This window comes from Physeter macrocephalus, chromosome 15, assembly GCF_002837175.3.
Source record: "Physeter macrocephalus isolate SW-GA chromosome 15, ASM283717v5, whole genome shotgun sequence".
Lineage (NCBI taxonomy): Eukaryota > Metazoa > Chordata > Mammalia > Artiodactyla > Physeteridae > Physeter > Physeter macrocephalus.
The window spans coordinates 30,820,390-30,843,957 of NC_041228.1; the positions used below are offsets into that span (position 1 = coordinate 30,820,390).

General features: G+C 37.0%; 1 protein-coding gene across 5 annotated transcripts in view; it reads right to left on the reverse strand.

Annotated features, from left to right (window-relative positions):
• The window catches only part of OXR1 (oxidation resistance 1), a 468,745-nt gene that overhangs the window by 347,722 nt on the left and 97,455 nt on the right, over positions 1-23,568 (reverse strand). For 4 of the 5 annotated variants that reach the window (XM_024129824.3, XM_024129821.3, XM_055091042.1 and 1 more), the window contains one exon: positions 11,616-11,695. The exons of the other annotated variant lie outside the window; for it this stretch is intronic. In XM_024129824.3, coding sequence (XP_023985592.1) covers positions 11,616-11,695 — 80 coding nt within the window. The remainder of the gene's footprint in view (positions 1-11,615; positions 11,696-23,568) is intronic. 5 annotated transcript variants of the gene reach the window in all.

Here is a 23,568-nt window from a genome sequence, read left to right on the forward strand (position 1 = left end):
CTGTCGTGGCCTCTCCCGTTGCGGAGCACAGGCTCCGGACGCGCAGGCTCAGCGGCCATGGCTCACGGGCCCAGCCGCTCCGCGGCATGTGGAATCTTCCCGGACCGGGGCACGAACCCATGTCCCCTGCATTAGCAGGCGGACTCTCAACCACTGCGCCACCACGGAAGACCCAGACTTCACTTTTTGATGGGAGAAGCTGAAAAGTCACTTTGTGCAGGGCATGGATTAGGAAAAAGTGAAGAATTATGCCATTTTTTTTTTTTTTTTTTTGCAATCTGCTACATGTGGGTTGTTAGACTAGCAGAACAACATTGTGGTTTAAATTCTGAGCTCTGAAAATCAGCCACTGAAGCTCAAAACCCAGCTTTGTCATTCACTAGCTGATTAGTAATGACCTCTTTAACCCTAAATCGCCTTATCTGTAAAATGGGGATAATAAAGGTAACTACCTTATAGTAGTATTATGAGTGTAAGCATACTTCCTGGGACACAGAAAGCATTCAGTGATGGCTTTCCTTGCTTTCTATTATCATTACTATCTGTTATAAGGGAACTTTACCTCACTATAAGAAACACAATTATTGCCCAGTTTGGGAAAATGAGATAAACTGCCCTTCCTCCTCAAATAATTCATCATTAAGTCATTTCTTTAAGTACACTTCTGAGTACATAGAAAGATCATGGAGCTATTTTTGGTTAGCTTTTATTTTTATACTAATGAATGCCTTTTTTCCCGTCTTTACTGACAAGAACAAAAGCAATCATCAAATTCTCATTTGCTAAATAGTTTCAAGTAAAACAATTTTTAAATGCTTAGCTTTCCATCTGTCTTTAACTTTTCATTTTCTTAAACTTAGTATTCACTAGAGTACTTGGTAACACATTGAAATTTTTGAGTAGTAGCATCTAACTTAAATTATGAAGTCAAAAGGATCATTTAATCCTCCAAAATACATACCTACTTGTATCTATCTGTCATAAATCCATTCAGCAGGATCATGATACCTTTGAGCATGCTTTATTTCCATATCAAAATTAGATATTCTGTCTCTAAGTGTGATTCATAATGGGACCTTGTTATGGAGATATTTTATTACAGATCTTTCCTTTTGTAATGAAACAAATTTAAAACTTGTTTATTTTCTTAATCCAAATTGGATGTCATAACTCAGTATTTCAGTCACTCAAATAATCTGCCAACTCTGGCTATAAAATTATAATACAAGAGCAATTTATGTTAATTTAAAAAAGGTTTTAAAAATTATAGTGACTCTTTTACTACTCTTGGAAAAAGAAGAAACTGATTTGAAAGGAATATTTTTGTTAATGTTGGCGAAATGCTGGGATTCTTTCAGTCCAAAAATGTTCATGCTATGTCATTCTCTTTTGAGGGTATTTTTAAGAAGGTAGACATTAAACCAGAGGAAGAAACCCAGAGTTGAAAACCCAGAGTTGAAAGAGATCACTTTGCTATACATATATAGAAAGTGCTTTTATTCAATATGAACTTGATTTCCAGTTATTCAAATGAAACTTCCTTTATTTACAGCAGGAAGATTTGGCATTTAATCGAAAGTACTTGTGCGCATCTACTAGGCACACTTTGGTGGTGACACAAAGGAAAAGAAGGTAGTATTCCTGAATTAAGAATGTTGGAGTATGCTTGAGAATATGACGCGTGTGGACATTAATGATGTAAGAATACATACAGAGAACAGACATTCAAATGATCATTAAAATAGTGTAAGATATGCAACTGCTAAAAGACAGAGTTAAAAAAAAACATCAAAATAGTTGGAAAGCTAATAATCAAGAATTTATTTTGAAAAAATAGTGAGTCTTGGAAGGGCAAAACACAGATTATGAGAAAAACTAAAGTAAGTTAGGGATGTTGACAAAAATAGAAGAGAATGAAGATAACTCCTATCATTGCTTTACATACCTGCCTGGTGACGAATTTCCTTAACCAGACACAAGGAGACTTGAAATAAGGTAAAATACACTGAGATTGTCTATAGAACCCTATTTTATTGCAGAGGCAGAAAAGCACAGGAGTTAAGAGCTTGCAATCTGGAATCAGACTGCCTGGATCCAAACCTGATTCTACCACTCAGGAGCCAGGTGACCTTGGGCAACTTACTTGGCTTTGTGCCCCAGTTTCCTCATTCGTAAGACAAGGAAAACAAACGCACCTGCTTATATGTTGGACTGTGCCATGCCAACTCGGTTAAGGTAGGAAGCACATTTCCCAGAACCCCTCCCCTGTAGGTTGCTGGGTTATTCTTATCAAAAGAAAACTTGCTGGAGATGTGCAGAGTGGAAATGAAGCAGTGGTCTTTTAATCTCTGAATGGCTTTGTGGTCAGATGTGATGATGGACAGATGCAGAGATGTCCGGTGGTTTTCAGCTTGTCCTAACTTTCCCTCACTGCCCCATGCAGAGGTTCTTCCTTACTTGTCATGCTGCTGCTTGTCAAGAGCAGACTCAGAGCTGCCAGCAGGCTCTTGACTGAGGACCCACGGAGGCAGAAGTGACAAAGAAACCACAGCTTCTCTCCGTGAGCTCCTCTTCCTGTTGTCATTTCAGTGTCCGGATGTACCTGGCTTCTCAGATTGATAGGCATGTGACTTCTCTGATCCTCTAATTTCCTCTTCTGGACCTTCATGTCCCCAGCTCCTCCCACAATTGATCTAATTCTTTTAATAAACGCTTTATGCCACAATACTTATTGTGACTGATCTCCTGAACAAATGTTTACTCATACTCTTTCTCATAGAGCTTTGTGAGGATTATATGAGTTAATATTTGTAAAATGCTTGAAACAGTTTCTAGCATATAGTAAATACTTATATAAGTATTTGTTAAATAAAATAATCTCTAATAAATTAGTGTTAGGCAATTGAGGAAGAAATTTTAAAAGTCTGTGAAGGAGAAGGAGGACAAAATGCAATACTCTCTATGACAAATACCATTTGGGGTAACAAGGACAGAGGAATTCTGATACATCATGATATGGTGAGAGATACACAAATGAAACAATCAGGTAAGAACTTCTGACAGAATAATAGCTAATACCTACTGGGGGCCTTCTATGTGCAGGTACTAGTCTAGGTCTTTTGAATAGATTATTTCATGTAATCTTCACAAATGCCCTGTGAGATACACATTCTCCATTTCATAGAGGAGGTTAGTGAATACTATGATGAGATGTAAATAGTAAAACATATGTAAAGGAAATTAACTCCCATGACTACAATTATCATTGTTGGAAAGTGGGTCTAATATTGTTCTTTCCCCCTAGTTTGTCTTAATAAATTCCGTTACAAATTGTACTGCGGCCTGACAATCTCACATCTTACTAGAGATTCTGAGAGGTTCTGTTCTGAGGAACACCATTGTTACTGATGGTTGTTCACATTTCCTGAGCAAAAGAAGCTATAAGTGACATGAAAAAGTAACATTCTGACATAAGGGAAAAATTCTGGGGTTCTGGTAACTAGAAAAATCTGCATGTGATCCCTGACTTTGTTCCCTCTTGCGTGATTTTGAGCTAAGGCCTTAACACACCTAATCCTAATTTGCCTCGAAAGTAAAATGGGAATAACACCACCCTAAAAGAACTTTCATAAAGATTTATGAAATAACACAATAATATTTGGACACTGTCTGGCATATTATTAGGCACTTAGTAAATGGCTGACCAATATTATTATTTATTCTCTAGATCTTGAGGTCTAAGAAAAAACATAAACAAAAAGAAAATTTTAAATTCTCTGAATTTGTTCTTGTTAAAAATAATACCAGTGTTCTATAATTCCCATACCTAAGACCTGTTGATTTCCTAATTACTCTTGAAATAAGTTAATGTAGAGGAAATGAATATCTTATTTGAAATGCAATAATATGAAAAATAGGCACTTCATTTACAGGGGATCATATTAGGGGTAATGTGCACTTTCCAGCATGTTGAGAGAAAACACACAGATGGCATGCCAGGTCATTAAACTAGTAGACATGTTTGATCATAGAAATTTTAGCATAACTGAAAATCCTGATAACATACATATTAGAAAAAAGAATAGAAAATTAAATAATGAAGGTTCTGTTTATATCTCCACTTCAAAGTTAGGTATATACTTAGTATAAAAAACTACTCAGACTCCTTTAGTCATAAATGCCTATACGTTAATGGAAATGTATTGCAATTTACCTCTTATTGCACAGCAGGGCAACACTCAAACTTTCCTGAACTAACATATAATCAAAACAGGTATGTCCTAACTAGGATAGAGAAAATTATACATAACTGAAGGAATTATAAAAAGGAGCATGATTCATTAATTTTTATTAGTCCTCTCTGCTGTATTAGACAGGGATTTGGCAATTACCCACTCACATCACTATATACACTCTGTTTCACTATTTAGTGTTTCACGGCTACATTATGTAAAACACTGTATATATTTGTACTCCTAAGAAGAAATGGTATTACTCATTTCATTTTTATTCTATTTTAATTGGGTTATTTATTTTTCTTTTCCTTTTTCCTGAATCCAATGAAATACTGGAAAAGAAGAAAAACAGGGCTTCTAATCACAGTCTGAGTAATCTCCACACAAACAGAATGAGTACACTGACATAATTATGAAATTACTATATCAATGTCAGAGATTGGGAAACTGACTCAGGATTATTTAGGAGGTTTAAAATCTAACTGGTAGTTGCTTCCATTTAAACTTCAAAACATTTTAGTATTTTCAACATTTTAGTACTTTCCAGTGGCATTTGGGGCATCAAAATCATTATGGCTGGTGCAAATAAATAAAGACAATGGAGACAAAAGTTAAAGATTCAGTATTCCAATTTGGATGAGTCTATTTAGTGGGTGGGGGGAGAGGAGGATTAAACTGAAATTCTAGAGAAAATGAGAAAAGAATTCCCAGATGTGCACATACAAGGAATATTTTTAGAGAACAATAGAACTAGTAAAGCAAAGCTGTATCGAGAAAAGAAGCTATGTTAACACTCACATATCTAATATTATAACTCAATAACAACAACAAAATCAATTAAAAAATAGGCAGAGGAATGAAATAGACATTTTCCCAAAAAAGACATCCAAATAGCCAAGAGGTACATGAAAAGGTACTCAACATCACTAATCAATCAGGAAAATGCAGATCAAAACCACAACGAGATATCATTTCAGACCTGTGAGAATGGCAATCATCAAGAAGACAAGAGATAAGTGTTGGCAAGGATGTGGAGAAAAGGGAACACCTGTGCCCGGCTGATGGTATTGTAAACTGGTGCAGCCACTACGGGGAACAAAGAGTTTGGAGGTTCCTCAAAAAATTACAAATAGAACTACCATACAATCCAGCAATCCATTATGCAAAGGAAATGAAAACAGGTTACTGAGGAGTTTCCATATTTCTGAAAATATAGAAATGCCCTCTTGCTTATTTGTAACTTACTTCTCTGATAGTGATAAATCTGGCTCCAGTTATATGCAATTTACATATATACATACACATCTGAAGTAATTTCAGAATTGCTACTGGGTACTCCTGGGAGAAACAAATTTACCAATTAGAATACAATGTTCATGCATAGTTCTTTCCTGTCTCTAGCCTCCAGTCAAAACAGTGTTTTCTAATTATTTAGGTAAACTACTTTTTCCCCATTACAATCACTAAGGTTATGTCATACATTTGTAACAAGGTTAGATTTAGTTTTCTGTCTGCATTCTATGCCCTGGGAACCCCCAACATCGTGGTTGATCTTTTAAAAAAATGTATGTACATACACTGAAGTTCACGTTTGTGATATACATTTCTATGGATTGTGATAAATGCATAGTGTCCTATATCTGTCACTGGACTAGAATACAGAACAGTTCATCACCCTAAGAATTCCCTTGTGCACCCCCATTTTATTCAACCACTGTCCCCTCCTCAAAATTCAGACAACTACTGATCTGTTCCCCATCTCTATAACTTTTCTAGAATGTCAAACAAATGGAACCATGCAATATATAGCTTCTTCAGTCTTCTTCTTCAGCTTCTTCACTTAACAAAATATAGTTACAATTCATCCATGGTGTTGCTAATATCAATAGCTCCTTCCTTTTTTTACTGCTGAATAGTATTCCATTGTATGGCTATATGACATTGGCTTATCTGTTAACCAGCTGAAGGATACTCAAGTTGTTTCCAATTTTCAGTGACTATGAATAAAGTTATTATAAAAATCCTCATACAGGTGAATATTGATTTTAACTTATCTTGAGTAATTATCTAGGAGTGGGGTTGTTGGGTCATATGTCAAGTGTATGATTGATTTTGTAGGCAACTGTTTTCTTTTATCTTTTCTTTTACTTTATTTTTTATTTTTTTTCCATTCCAAAAGGTATGTAGCAGTAAACATATCCTTTTAAAATGTTCTCTAATTTTAAACATTTCATTTTTCAAAGCTAGCAAACTTGTCATGATTTGTGGGTGGCTGTGTGTCAACTGCTTTGAAATATGTCCCTTCCACCCTCAACTCTTAGACTAAAATATTGTGTCTCAAATGCCCTGTCATTGGTTATTTACTCATCTAATGGATGAATCATCTATTCATCTAACCTTTAGAATAATTATGGTCTGCTTTTTTAGGTAGAGATTCCATTAAAAATGATTTTCTACTATTTTCCTAAAATATATGTTCTACTACTTTCTTAAAATGTATTTTAAACTGAAATAGGTAAAATTATCTAAAGAATATGAAAGTACTACTTTTTCTTTGGCCAGTAACTTACTGTATTTCTTTCCTACCTCCAATCACCCAACTTACCAATCTTATATTAACCTTCTTAAAAGAGCCTTTTTAAAAATGGAGCTACCATATGATCCAGCAATCTCACTCCTAGGCATATATCCGAAGAAAACCATGGTTCGAAAGGATACATGCATTCCAATGTTCAGAGCAGCACTAGTCACAATAGCCAAGACATGGAAACAACCTAAATGTCCATTAACAGATGAGTGGATAAAGAAGATGTGGTACATATACACAATGGAATATTACTCAGTCATTAAAAAGAATGAAATAATGCCATGTGTGACAACATGGATGGACATGGAGATTATCATACTAAGTGAAGTAAGTCAGACAGAGAAAGACAAATATCATATGATATTGCTTATATGTGGAATCTAAAAAAAGTGATATAAATGAACTTATTTACAAAACAGAAACAGACACAGAGTTAGAAAACAAACTTATGGTTAACAAAGGGGAAAGGCAGGGAGGAGGGATAAACTGGGAGGTTGGGATTGACATATACACACTACTGTATTTAAAATAGATAACCAACAAGGACCTACTATATAGCACAGGGGACTCTGCTCAATAGTCTGTAACAACCTAAAAGGGAAAATAATTTGAAAAAGAATAGACACGTATATGTATAACTGAGTCACTTTACTGTATATCTGAAACTAACACAACATTGTTAATCAACTATACGCCAATATAAAATAAAAATTTTTAAAAATCTGCTAAAAACAACAGGCACTCCACATAATAGAAGATTATTTCCTTAGTTCTAAGTTCTTATCTCCAACCTTATCTGTTTCTCTGTCCTTCCCTTCACCTCAGCTAAACTTGCAGACTCACTGTCTCAGTGTCACTCCACCCTTCTCAATGGTTGTTCACCTCCAGGGATGCCTCCTATCCAACCTCCTTTAAGACCAAGTACAATTCCCAACTTCATCTTGACTTGGCGGGGAGGCCAGGAGAAGGAAAATAGTGTACAGGCAAGAGAGAGATGAGAAAAATCTCCATTATTGCTTCTCCACAACTGAGGGTATTAACATAACAAGCAATGCTTTCAGGGGGGCCCTTCTTAATTATGTAGGTTTATTATTCCTCAAGACAGTGTCTGTTACTTTTTTGCCAGCCACATTATCTCCCAGAAATGCAGTGCTTTTTGTGAGATGGCTAACTCAGCGAAGGAAGAGATAAACTCTATTGAAAAACTGGCTTAAGCAAACGTATGAAGTCTCTCCTCTCTGCTCTGTTCTGGTCCTTGATCTCAAAAATCATATAATTTTAAACTTGAAATGAGCCTTCCAGTCCAACTTTCTAATATTGGAGGAATGCATTGCCTCTAGTCAACTTTCCAATACTGGAGGGACACCAAGGGTCAAAGAGATGCTTGGATAATATCCCTTTATAGACTTGAAGACCTCTGCATTAATCAGGGTTCTTGTTCATGGGGAATGTAATCTAGCTTGCTTAAGTAGAAAGTATTTTACTACAGGGTAGTAAGTAGTTACAGAAGTTCCCAACGACATGACAAGAATTTCATAGAGGAATTCTCGCTGTTGCTGCCAACCCCCTGCTCAACAGCTATGATGTCAAAGATCAGACCAGCAACTACAGGAGAACAAATGCCTTTGCTGCCTTTTCTGCACCTCGCTTCCACACACCCCAAGTCTTAGCCAACAGAATCTGCTTGGCAGAGCCCGGAGCACGAGTAAAGCTCTAGCTGCCAGGGAGCCTTGAAAAGGTGCTCTTTGAGTTTCCAGGCTCTATAGCACAGGAAGATATGCTAGAAGGGGTGTACAGTGGGTATCAAATGAGCCAAACTGCAGCATCCTCCCCATGCACTCACCATACAACGAATGAGTTTGCTTCTCTTACGGATAACAAACTGGATAATGAGGCTGTGCGAAGACTTGATTAAGAGAGTAGGCCCTGGACTGAGACTGCTAAGGTACAAATCACATCTCAGACACCATCTGTGTGATCTTGGGCAATCACATATTATTTCTATGCATTTATTTTGTCTATAAAGGGGGTATTTGTAATTCTTCACTCCCCTGATTAGTATAATGATTAAGGGCATTACAATGTAAAGTGCTTGAAACACTGCCTCTCACATACTAAGTGCTCAATTAATGTTCGTTACAACTATTTCTATGAAATGGCGGCTTTTCTTGAATTTATGTAAGCTGAACTAAGATCTGTGTGCATCTTTATCAGAAGACAGTTTGTATGAATTGCAACAAATGGAACATAGGATACCTGCAAAGTACCAACGAAAATTTTCTCCCGAGACTTTTTGCCAGCTTTTTGTAATACTGCTATGAAAGGATGGAAAGAAATCTGTTATTAACCTGCCTCAAATTAGGTAATTGTCATAGCCTATGACTGCTGTCCTAGGGAAGGTAATGAAAGCTTTCGTATACCTTTCTTTGAAGGAAAAACCCTGCCCCAGTGTGTTTACTTTGAGCTCTGAACAGAACTCCCTATTTCTATCCCTGAAAAAAAAATAGAGAATCCAGACCGGAACTAGCATGGGAAATAACAAAATGCTCCTTAATAATTTTTTGAGTCAATAATTTAAAGACAGTAAAACAGCAACAACAAAAACTTTTGACAACTTTTAGTATCTTAGATAAATGGAAATCTCCATTCCATTAGGGCCAGACCAAAGGTAAGAGCCGCTCTTGATTTTGCATATACCTAAAACAGCTCCCCTGCCACTTTTGAGCACCTCTGCTTATTAGAAAATTCTTTCACACAGAGGTTTGAGAATCTGTCTGCCAAATTTAACCCACTGGCTAGTTCCACACCCTGGCACTGTATAAAATCACTCTCTCCTCATGCAAAGCGTTGTAGTCCCAGGACAGTGCTTTCAAGGACAGGCAGCTGTTTACAAGTGGTAACACATGGCAATATCATTAAGGACATGGACACAGGGAGGTGCATGAACTTCTCTGTGCCCATTTTATTCTCTGCAAAACGGGTGATAATAAGTATCCTTACCTCACTGGATTGTGAGAACATTAAATAAGATAATGTACTAAGCATGAGTTATCATTAATGATATCTTCATCACCATCATCACAGACTCCATATTGGTCTTAGCGTTATCTAACATTTTCTAATGAAAGCATCTTTATGAGATGTAGTTCTATTTTTACCTACCTTTAATAGACAGATTCATTTTGTCAGTCTCCTCCACAATGTGATTGCTGGAAGTGTGCACTACCCTCTGCGGGTGATTTAATTAGTACAGCAGACAGATGAAGTCTTCTCTCCCTTGCCCATTTGTCTTCGCTCTATGCTTCTATTAATGCCACCTATTATAATAGGTATGGGAGCTCATCACAACTCTGGTTTACACTGACTTTATGGACAAATAAAATACCTAGGTCTTTTTCCCGAGGAGCTATTATGCCAACTGTTTCTCATACTACGGTTTTATGAGTGATTTTTTTTTTAATCCAAAGTGCTATATGATAAAAGAACTCTGCTTAGGGACAGCTTTGACTTGGTTTCTGTGATTTTATGGGCAAAGACCATTTTGGTAAATAGGATAAACAAAATAAAGATGATTCCCATGGTGCTGAAAATCCAATCATCTCTCTGGCTCCTCTACCAGACTATTAGCTAGATGAAGCCTAAGACTCAGTCTTGATCATCTGTTTATTTTTTTGGTCAAAAGTGTGCACTCAGTGCATGATGAACTGCCAACCTCTACAGTAATGACTTGCTCCCTTTGTTTTTATCAACCATGTGCAAGATAATCCTGATAGATTTGTGAACACTGCCTCAATTTCTACATAATACGGTATTTCAAATGATGCAATGACAAGGCACATATCTTGTTTACAACCAATGCTTCATTTTAATGCAATCTTGTGGCTGCCTAGAGGATGTAATACCTGTCACTGATAATACATTTCCAAACTAACACAACATGGCGTATTACAGGTACTGAAAATAAATTTAGATGTAAAGACACCAATGATATTAACTATGTAAAATGCAGTGGAGTTTTCCATAGAGAAATTTAAAAATACCTTTTATGCTATAACCTAATTAAAACACTGATCAATAGTGTTCTTGCCTCATTACACAAGCAACTCAAGGGATGACAACTGCTTTTATGATCATTTATTTTTTTAATAATCATTTATTATTAACAATGGGAAAACATGATTTCCATTAAAATAGACACCCTGAAATGAAATGAGCATGCTCTCCATATGTATATCAATCTTTCCTTCCCCATATACTTCAAGTCTCTTTCCTCTCCACCCTTCGAGGCATCCAGGGGAAAAAAAGAAAGTGAAAAGAGCATTAAAGTTCTTCCTCCTAGGTAAGCCCAGTATTCTTCCTCCCCATGGTTACTCTAGATGTACAAAAACAGAATAGCAAAGAGCAAAGACTTTGGATGTAAGCTGTCAGAGGTTCAGCCAACTTCCCTCCACTTACTTGGGTAAGTTCTTTAACCTGAATTAGTCTTAGTTTCCTCATGTATAAATTGGTGATGACCCAATTTCCAGGAGAGGCATAAAAATGTATTGAGATTAAAGGGAATTCCCTGGCGGTCCAGTGGTTAGGACTCAGCGCTTTTCCTGCCGGGCCCTGAGTTCAATCCCTGGTCAGGGAACTAAGATACCACAAGCCATGCAGTGTGGCCAAAAGAAAAAAGAAAAAAAAAATTATTGAAATTACATGACAGAGTACCTAGCACAGTGCTTAGTATGGAAAATGTTCCCACAGTCCCCCATCCACAAGCCCCACAAAACAAAACAAACAAACAAACTCACTGTAGTTCACAGACCCGGATAGGAGAATTTGGAGTAGAGAAGAAAATACCAGATTGCTGGGACCCTCTGGTATGGCTGGGCTGTGGGGCGAGAGTGTAGTAATCACAAATGTGGTTCACATGGTGAAGGAGGTCCAGCACGTGTATAAATGCTGTTCAGGAGGCCTGAGACTGGGCCAGCATGGCAAGTGGCTCTCAATCAACATTACATGAAAAGATTCAGGACAGGAAGGAAACATCAGGATTTCTGTTTGAAGGATTTGCAATCAATTTAAAAAAAAAATCATCAATGAGAAAATAAGATAGTATGCTGCATTATACCTTTAAATCAGAATGGTATACATATATTAACTTGGAGATCTGGATTAGCAAACAAAGAGAGAAAATGCAACTCCAAATTTACGTAAAGACTCACAAAGTAACAAATCTGGAAGCCACTTTCGATTTCATTTTGACCTCGTAATATTCCCATGAAGAAATAAGGTTCCCAGATTGTGATTTACCCAAGGAGACAGTTAGTTACTGCAGAGGGACTTAAAGTTGGGTCTCCTGGTTTTTGGTCGGTTAAAAGTCTGCTTTCCGTACATTTATTCTCCAGATATTGATATTAGGTCGATGGGAAAGCTTCATATATAAACCATAAAAACAAAAAGAAAATCATCTGAAGGAAGCTTGTAATTTAGAAAGAAATGTTTAGATTATTGTTTGTTAAGCATCTAACATTTAGAACAGTGTAGATTATTTATTAATTTTGCTTTGGCTAAGAGATTAAAGTTAGTAACCATTTCAAAGATCCATAGGCACCTGGATTTGTGGGGTAACTAGAGGTATATTTAGGCCGTTAAAATATTGAACTGTAAGGGATATCAGGTGAATTTTTCAATTAAAAGCTTGCCTCAAACAGATTGTCACTGTAAAAAAAACTCAGTAACCCAGAATATTCTATAATAAGAAACATTCCTTCATGAACAAATCAACACTGATGATTTGATAGAAGCTTCAGATGAACATATTATGAGGAGGGAATGTGATGAGAGTTAGAAATCTCATTGAGACCAACAGAAAATGATGTGAACAGTAAAGGTACAGCCTGTTTGTTTGGGTCCCACATCTGAGAATGGTTGCGGAGCTCAGAGAGGCGGCCTGACAGCCCATAAGGAACTGCTCCCCTTATGTTTTCTATTCTGCCCCGCCCTACCTCACTGAGACTTTGCAACCACCCTCTCCTTTATGGTCAAACAATTGTTCCCTCTCCACACACTTTCTATCCATTGCCTCAAACATGCTCAAATCTCTCCAATCTAAAGACCTTCTCTGCCTTGTTCCTGATTCCACTTCATGACCAGCCTCCTCTCTCCTACTCATCACATGCCAATTTAATAAAGGCACATGCATACTGCCGCCATGTCCTCCTTCTCCCTTACACATAAGCTGAGTGCATTATGGTTCTTGCCCCATCATTCCAGAGAAACTGTTCTCTTGTGTCACAAATAACCAGGATCCTAATTTCCACAGCTTATATTTAGTTCTCATTCTGTTTGAACTCTTCATTATTTGGCTATCCACCCCTTGTGAAAACTCTCTTTCCCTTAAAACTCTGCATTGGTTTTCTCCTCAACAAATTTGAAGCAAAATCCCTCAATTAAATATCCTAGATAAGCAACATGCGAAGTTGATGTTGAATTATCATAGCAGTGACCATTGCTACTCTGTTTCATTGAAAAGAAAATGCACTTTTTCAAATCTCTCATTAATCTCCATCTCCATATATAGAAATCATATCTAGTCCTTCAAGCCTTTATCAAAAAAAAAAACAAAAACCACCATGAGTCATATACCTGATAAGGACCTGCATCTAGGATATATAAAGATATATAAAGAATTTTTTATAATTCAACACTGAAAAGTCAAATAACTCAATTAAAATATGGGCAAAGGATCTGAATAGCATTTCTCCAAAAAGCATATAAAAAGAGGCTTAACATCAATATCATTAATCCTTAGGGAAGTACAAATCAAAACAATGAGATACTACTCATACCCACTAAGATGGTTAGATTCAGAAGACAGATAATGGACTTCCCTGGTAGTGCAGTGGTTAAGAATCCGCCTGCCAATGCAGGGACAGGGGTTTAAGCCCTGGTCCGGGAAGATCCCACATGCCACGGAGCAACTAAGCCCGTGCACCACAACTACCGAGCCCACGTGCCACAACTACTGAAGCCCACGTGCCTAGAGCCTGTGCTCCGCAACAAGAGAAACCACCGCAATAAGGACCCCGCACACCGCAACGAAGAGTAGCCCCCGCTCGCCACAACTAGAGAAAGCCCGCATGCAGCAAGACCCAACGCAGCCAAAAATAAAAATTAATTAATTAATTAATTTTTTAAAAATACAGATAATAACAAGTGCTGACAAGGATATGGAGAAACTGGAACACTCATACACTGCTGATGGGAATGTAAAATGATGTAACCACTTAAATAGTCTGGCAGTTCCTAAAGAAATTAAATACAGAGTTACCATATGAACTAGCAATTCTAGTCCTAATTCCTACCCAAGATAAATGAAAATAATGTCCACACAAAAACCTGTACCATGAGTGTTCACAGTGGCATTATTTATTCTAAAATGTGGAAACAACCCGTGTCTATAGGCCGATGAATGGATAATAAAATGTATATCTATTTATATTTAAAATACCATCTATATTTAGATATAGTATATATATTTAATGGGCCATTATTTGGAATGATTTGAAATAATGAAAAGGACTGAATTACTGATGCATGGTACAACATGGAATGAACCTTAAAAACATTATGCTGTCAGAGAAGCCAGTGATAAAAGACCATATACTGTATGATGCCATTTATATGAAATGTCCAGAACAGGCAAATTTATAGAGACAGAAAGTAGATTAGTGGTTGTCTACGGCTGAGGGGGGCCAAAGAAGATATACCAATAGCCAATAAGCATATGAAAGATGCTCAGCATCATTGGTCACTAGGGAAATATAAATCAAAACCACAATGAAATACCACTTCACACCTACTAGGATTGCTCTAATCAAAAAGATGAATAATAATAAGTGTTGGTAAGGTTATGGAAAATTGGAACCTTCATACATTGCTGCTGGGACTACAAAATGGTACGGTTACTTTGGAAAATAGTCGGGCAGTTCCTCAAAGAGTTAAACATAGTTTCCATATGACTCAGCAATTCCACCCGAGGTATTTACCCAAGAGAACTGAAAATGTATGCCCACATAAAAACTTATACACAGATATTCATAGTGGCTTATTCATAACAGCTAAAAAAATGAAAGCAACCCAAATATCTACCAATTGATAAATGAATAAACAAAATGTGGTCTATCCATACAATGAAGCATTATTTAGTAATAAAAAAGAAATGAAGTACCAATAGATGCTACAACATGGATGAACCACAAAAACATGGTAAGTGAAGAAGCCAATCCAAAAAACCACATACTGTATGATTCCATTTATATGAAATGTCCAGAACAGGCAAATTTATAGAGACAGAAAGTAGATTAGTGGTTGTCTACGGCTGAGGGGGGGAGTTAGGTAAGGGTGGGGGTGGCTGCTAATGGATACGGGGGTTCTTTTGGTGGGGGTGAGGAAAATGTATTAATTGGGGTGATGGTTGCACAACTCTGAATGTACTAAAAGTTACTGAATTGTACATTTTAAATGAGTGAATTATATGACATATGAATTCTATCTCAATAAAGCTGTTATATATTCTTTAAATATCAATACCATGAAAACCAGAATGGCCTCCAGCAACACACATTCCTCTTTGAATGTTTTAAACATTAAGAAATTAGAATTATTGTTTTTAACATGTATACCAAAAAATTGCTCCGAAATTTACATCAACTGGATGCCGCAGCTAACAGGAAAAGAAGCATGATCTTATATGCTGACAATGCTCTCCTCCTGTCAAAAAACAACTTTAAAAAAACAGCTGAAACTGTTAGTTAAATATTATCGGAAGGATCTTTTGCATATCAATTATGCCCAAAGTCATTATTTTTGGCAGTCACACTGTAAATCTAGACTCTAGAGAGATGATTTTATAACCATCTGTTCTTAAACTTGAGCATGCACCAGAATCACCTGGAAGGCTCGATAAACTACAGATTGCTGGATCCCAGGCCCCGATTTTCTGACTCAGTAGGGTTGGGCTGGAGCCTCTAACAAGTTCCCAGGTGATGCTAATTCTGCTAGCCCAGAGACCACACTTTAATAACCACCCACTATTCTACACTAATCTATTTAGTTAACTTGTGGTCTTACTTAGGACTAACTTATCTCAAAGATAGTTATCAAAAATCAAACCTGTTACATGAGCCATATGGCAGATTAGAACTGCCATAGTAGAAGAATTGCTTGATTGAGAGAAAGTTATTGAAATAAGATAACAGTGCACTCAATGGGCCACCATTTCAGCTTGAAATATATGGGGAGACTTAAGCAGTGGTAGCAGGTACAGAATCAGAAGGTCACAGGAAGGTCAGGCATTGTTAAATTAGATGAATACAAAAGAACTAGAAGAGAGATCAGTAAAGTTTTGCTCCTTGGTACAATGAGATGACAGTCACTAGGGCATCAGCGCATCCTAATTGGCCTTCAGTTCTTTTCTTAAAAAATTAATTATTTGTTTGTTTATTTATTGGCTGCATCAGGTCTTCATTGCTGCGCGCGGGCTTTCTCTAGTTGCAGTGAGTGGGGGGCTACTCTTTGTTGTGGTGCACGGGCTTCTCATTGCAGTGGCTTCTCTTGTTGCGGAGCACAGGCTCTAGGTGCGCGGGCTTCAGTAGTTGTGGCTCACGGGCTTAGTGGCTCTGCGGCACGTGGGATCTTCCCAGACCAGGGCTCAAACCCGTGTCCCGTGCATTGGCAGACAGATTCTTAACCACTGAGCCATCAGGGAAGCCCGGCCTTCAGTTCTTGAAACACATTCTCAATTTTGTGAGGCCCAATGGTCCTGTTGTCTCAGTGTTCCCCTGACACTTTCTTGTGTCACTGTTTCTGCAGTACAGCAAGCTGTGTAGATGAAATACCTGTCCTCATTATTCCAGACTCATTCCTTCAATAACCTGTCCCTACTTAGAACAGACTTCAGTGGGTAGCTTTCCTCAAAAGTCCAATGAACACATTTCCAAAAAGATCTTAAGGTGACAGGTTGATAGGCCAGCTCTAACAAGATGATGCTTGATAGAGATGTGCGCTCGTTATAGATTCAGAGCTCATATTTGACAAGCACGTGATAAAAACGGCAAAAACAAGGCAGAGCAAAACTAAACAAAAATGAGCTCCTCTTGCACTTATAGGAATATACACCCAGAAAAAGAAGATAGCAGTCCCATATTGCACGAGGTCAAGCCAAACCTGGTTTTTGTATTCATTTATTAGCCATATTTTAACAGAAGCTAAAGACAAGCTAAGGCATGTCCGGGGTAGAGCAGAAGGGACTGGAAATCATGTGACTGCGTAAGAGTTAAAGGAATCAACGTGTTTAGTTTGTGAATCTTTAAAGAAAGGCAGAGAAGGAGAAAAAATAGCTTTTATCTAATGATTTTAGTGCTGCCCTTAATAACACCAGCTACAAGAAAGAAAAAAAAGGTACCGCAGTCCAAATTTGGGAAACTCAGATTATTATATCTTCCTTTTAAATATCTCCAGTATAGATTAGAATATAGAACACTGCCTGCCATGTAGTGGATGCCCAATAAATATTTGTTAAATGAATTAGCCCAATAAAGAATTTGTGAAGTACTGAAATTAATCAATCTACTGGTTTGAACTATTGCTTCCCCAAATAATCTGTCTGTGGTTCCCCCTCCTCCTCATGATACCTATTAACACATACCTTGGAATTACTGGTCTTTAGAAGATATTTGGGAACATGTTGTATTAGACACAGCATATATGGCTCTAGGTAAAAGGATGAACTAGTAATTAGAGTAGTAGACTTAGAGCCAATGTAGAGGAAAACCTGTAATAATTAGAAAGCCCAAATTCATATGGGCAGCCCATTAGGCTGGGGACTCACAGGACGGGTGCTGAGAAAAGGCTGAATTACACTTAGGATTTCTGTTGATGGGATCCATGGCTTGGGTAATTATCTGAACTAGGTAAGTAGTTCCCAGACTCTTAGATTCATAGAGCCATAAATCTGAAAATTAAAATTGGACATCCACTTATTATTTTAGGCTAAATACTTCTGCTTTTCTTAATTAGGGATAATGATTGTTATTTATTATCACCTTCTTTGCATAAAAGAAAGACCATTTTAATATCAAATAATCATTTCAGATAAAAAAAGAAATTTAGCAAAATTAGGCTGATATCATCTTTATTTTTCTCATTTGGTAACAAGATGGTTCGTCACTGACTGCCCTGTGTCCGTGAACCCCAACTCTGTAACCAATGCCCTACGTGACCTCACAGCTTACTTTCAAAAATGGTCTATGATTTTAGGCAAATACTGTGCCAGTGCCAGCCAATAATTTATGGTGATGTGAAAAGGCTAAGAGATAGAAAAGGCAGAAGATGACAGAACACGGATCTTAGGAAATTTCTCCAAAGTGTAGAGGTTAAAAATCAAGATCACAGGATGGGAACAGAGCTGTTTTATTTTCTCAAATATCAGGAAAGCTCTTACATTATCATACATTAGACACAGACTAGCTTTACGACAGTCAAATCACTTTACCTGCTGTTCCAATGTTGGACTTCTTTTTAAACAAGATTTTCCACCCATACTATATATATCCTGTCCATTACAGTGCCTGGGGAATTAGACCGAATGCTCTGGTGAACGTTCAGCTAGTTATGAGTGCAAAGCATCTGGTGAGTACCAGGTGCCAACAATGCGCAAGATGACCTCATCTCTGTCCTAGCAGTTGGCTTTCCAGATACATTCTACCTGGGAAGCTGAAGTTTCAGACATCTCATAATATATGTTCTGGTAACAGCTATAGCTCAATGCTTCAATCAATCACATTTACAACTTGCCAAACATAGTATGTACTTGATATGTCTGTTTTATTCTCCAAATGCTTAGAACTTGGAAAAATTATGGAGGGATATCAAGCAAATCCTCACTTCAAGAAAATTACTTTCTCTTACTCAGTTCATGAGAACCCAGAAGTAATAAACATAATGAATGCTTTCACCATGCAGACGAATTAATAGATGCCTTTCAAATCTTTTCATATCATCTTTACAGTCACTTCAAATATCTAGCTAGTTTTCCATAAAAACAGTAAAAAGAATATTATAGATTGAAAAAGATCATCAAAATTTCAATGAGTCTGATTCTATGCAAATTCTGTATCTGAATGTAAGTTTATGATACTATAAAAACCTCAGGGAAAATGTCTAAATGAAAATTTACCCAGGACATCACTTAACTTGAATTTCAATTTCTTCTGTCATATTCATGAAAGCACTTTATATCAGTAATCTAAAACCAAACAGTAGTTAACCTAATCTAATTTCTTTGTCAAATGTTGGCGTAAAACCAATTTTCAGTTACAGCAGGAGTCCACAAAGCTAGTGTGCATAAAGCTGAAAAACCATCTGGAACAACAGCATCTCTCCTGCGTGAAATGTACCAGTCAGAAAAGATGGAGTGTCAGAACTTGCACTTTCTACCATGAGCTCTCAACTGAACCAGGGAGGCCTGGTGCGGCCGGCTCTTTAGAAATCATCTGTCAGAGGAGGTTATTCTCTCTGCTACTGTCGCTGAGCTGGCCTGAATGGCCGGCTCTTTAGAAATCAACTGTCAGAGGAGGTTATTCTCTCTCTGCTACTGTCGCTGAGCTGGCCTGAATATTTAGCACGGAAGTTGTAAAATCATGCACCATTTTATCTAAGCAGACCTAGATCAAGGAAAATGTTCACTTGAATTCAACGTGGTTTCTATAATTAATAGTTTCAATTCACCAGATATCATTTATGTGACCTCTGTCAATGTGAATGTGAGAGCAGTTAACTTTACAATTCTGGAGACTCAAAACACATTCAAAAGTTCAAGTCTAGTTATTATGAAATATAGATATTTCTTATTACTTGGGAGTAGCATTAATAAGTTACGTAGCATTGAGCGATGAACTAATTGATTTTGTTCATAATAAAAAATGAGTTTGCGGAACCACCAGTAGGAAAACTTTAATGTTATCTGATAAAGAAAATGTAATTATTAAAAGGAGAAGGAAAATGCATAAATGTTAAATATGACTAAAAACAAATTGCAGGAAAGTGGTAATTATAACCCTGCAGAGATACTTCCTAGACATCAAATAGTACATCCAAGAATAAGGATGGATTAGCCATGCTTCCTTATATAGGCAGAGGCTTGCATAGGTCTAGCAAAAGAAGAATCCAAATAGGTTAGATATTATACGCTTGTAAGACCATTTTATCCCATGTAGGCAAGAAAGTCATTTTCAAGCTTTCTCAATACACTGAATCTACAACTCTATAGTGCCAAATGAAGGTGGCAGGTATCCATGATGATTTCTTCTGTGACCTGGATCAATATGCCATTGACAATTAATACTTTGGATTGGAGCCAGTTTGAAATAATTCCCAGTACACCAGAAGTTCCTGACTTTTTGATTTTTATGGTCCAATTTAATTAAAACACACACACACAGACAGACACACACAAGATGGGGGAGGAGTGGGATCAACATTGTCTCCAACTTTAATTTTGCCAAGTAAAGACATAAAAAACAATAACCTAACTTGCATCTATAACCAGTACCATAAAAGAAATCATACCGTACCACCAAAAGGGTAGAAAGGTCATAATCTTAAACGGAAGTTATTTTCCAGAGAAATAACATCTAGTCTTTTTATACAAACATTCTCTCCAAAACACGTTAACACTTGGATGAATGTTGTATTATATCTGGTTCCTCACTAAAACCACACACATAAACAACCAGTATAAAACAGACACTTCATTGTTCAATGGACTTTTGTGTTTATAAATTAGTCGAAGTTTATTGTGGGGGGAGATTTAAAACTAAATGTAAAATATAAGTTGGATAATTTATATATTTTTTGAATTGTATTTTAGTTTTTTTTATACAGCAGGTTCTTATTAGTTATCTATTTTATGCATATTAGTGCATATATGTCAACCCCAATCTCCCAATTCATCACACCACCACCCCTCCCCCCGCTTTCCCCCCTTGGTGTCCATACGTTGGTTCTCTACATCTGCATCTCTATTTCTGCCTTGCAAACTGGTTCACTGGTACCATTTTTCTAGATTCCACATATATGCATTAATATATGATATCTGTTTTTCTCTTTCTGACTTACTTCACTCTGCATGACATTCTCTAGGTCCATCCACATCTCTACAAATGACCCAATTTTGCTCCTTTTCATGGCTGATAATACTCCATTGTACACATGTACCACATCTTCTTTATCCATTCCTCTGTCGATGGGCATTTAGGTTGCTTCCATGACCTGGCCATTGTAAACAGTGCTGCAGTGAACATTGGAGTGCATGTGTCTTTTTGAATTATGGTTTTCTCTAGGTATATGTCCAGTAGTGGGATTGCTGGGTCATATGGTAATTCTATTTTTAGTTTTTTAAGGAACCTCCATACTGTTCTCCATAGTGGCTGTATCAATTTACACTCCCACCAACAGTGCAGGAGGGTTTCTTTTTCTCCACATCCTCTCCAGCATTGTTTGTTTGTAGATTTTCTGATGATGCCCATTCTAACTGGTGTGAGGTGAAAACTCATTGTAGTTTTGATTTGCATTTCTCTAATAATTAGTGGTGTTGAGCAGCTTTTCATGTGCCTCGTGGCCATCTGTATGTTTTCTTTGGAGAAATGTCCATTTAGGTCTTCTGCCCATTTTTTGATTGGGCTGTTTGTATTTTAATATTGAGCTGCATGAGCTGTTTGTATATTTGGGAGATTAATCCTTTGTCCGTTGGTTCATTTGCAAATATTTTCTCCCATTCTGAGGGTTGTCTTTTCATCTTGTTTATAGTTTCCTTTGTTGTGCAAAAGCTTTGAAGTTTCATTAGGTCCCATGTGTTTATTTCTGTTTTTATTTCCATTACTCTAAGAGGTGGATCAAAAACGATCTTGCTGAGATTTATGTCAAAGAAAGTTCTTCCTATGTTTTCCTCTAAGAGTTTTATAGTGTCCGGTCTTACATTTAGATCTTTAATCCATTTTGAGTTTATTTTTGTGTATCGTGTTAGGGAGTGTTCTAATTTCATTCTTTTACACGTAGCTGTCCAGTTTTCCCAGCAACACTTATTGAAGACTGTTTTTTCTCCCTTGTATATCTTTGCCGCCTTTGTCATAGATTAGTTGACCATAGGTGCGTGGGTTTATCTCTGGGCTTTCTATCCTGTTCCATTGATCTATATTTCTGTTTTTGTGCCAGTACCATATTGTTTTGATTACTGTAGCTTGTAGTATAGTCTGAAGTCACGGAGTCTGATTCCTCCAGCCCCATTTTTTTCCCTCAAGACTGCTTTGGCTATTTGCGGTCTTTTGTGTCTCCGTACAAATTTTAAGATTTTTTTGCTCTAGTTCTGTAAAAAACGCCATTGGTATTTTGATAAGAATTGCACTGAATCTGTAGATTGCTTTGTGGAGTATAGTCATTTTCACAATATTGATTCTTCCAATCCAAGAACGTGGTATATCTCTCCATCTGTTTGTGTCATCTTTGATTTTTTTTATCAGTGTCTTATAGCTTTCTGAGTACAGGTCTTTTAACTCTTTAGGTAGGTTTATTCCTAGGTATATTATTCTTTTTCTTGAAATGGTGAATGGGATTGTTTCCTTAATTTCTTTTCTGATCTTCCATTGTTAGCGTATAGGAATGCAAGAGATTTCTGTGCATTTATTTTGTATTCTGCAACTTTACCAAATTCATTGATTAGCTCTAGCAGTTTTCTGGTGGCATCTTTAGGATTCCCTATGTATAGTATCATGTCATCTGCAAACAGTGACAGTTTTATGTCTTCTTTTCCAACTTGTATTCCTTTTATTTCTTTTTCTTCTCTGATTGCCATGGCTAGGACTTCCAAAACTGTTTAATAATAGTGGCGAGAGTGGACATCCTTCTCTTGTTCCTGATCTTAGAGCAAATGCTTTCAGTTTTTCACCATTGAGAATAATGTTTCCTGTCGGTTTGTTGTATATGGCCTTTATTACGTTGAGGTAGGTTCCCTCTATGCCCACTTTCTGGAGAGTTTTTATCATAAATGTGTGTTGAAATTTGTCGAAAGCTTTCTCTTCAACTATTGAGATGATCATATGGTTTTTATTCTTCAATTTGTTAATATGGTGTATCACATTGATTGCTTTGCATATATTGAAGAATCCTTGCATCCCTGGGATAAACCCCACTTCATCATGGTGCATGATTCTTTTAATGTGCTGTCGTATTCTGTTTGCTAGTATTCTGTTGAGGATTTTTGCATTCATCAGTGATACTGGTCTGTAATTTTCTTTCTTTCTCTGGTTTTCGTATCAGGGTGATGGTGGACTTGTAGAATGAGTTTGGCAGTGTTCCTTCCTCTGCAATTTTTTGGAAGAGTTTGAGAAGGATGGTGTTAGCTCTTCTCTAAATGTTTGATAGAATTCACCTGTGAAGGCATCTGGTCCTGGACTTTTGTTTGTTGGAAGATTTTTAATCACAGTTTCAATTTCATTGATTGTTCTGTTCATATTTTGTACTTCTTCCTGGTTCAGTCTTGGAAGGTTATACCTTTCTAAGAATTTGTCCATTTCTTCCAGGCTGTCCGTTTTATTGGCATACAGTTGCTTGTAGTAGTCTCTTGGATGCTTTGCATTTCTGTGGTGTCCGTTGTAACTTCTTTTTCATTTCTAATTTTATTGATTTGAGTCCTCTCCCTCTTTT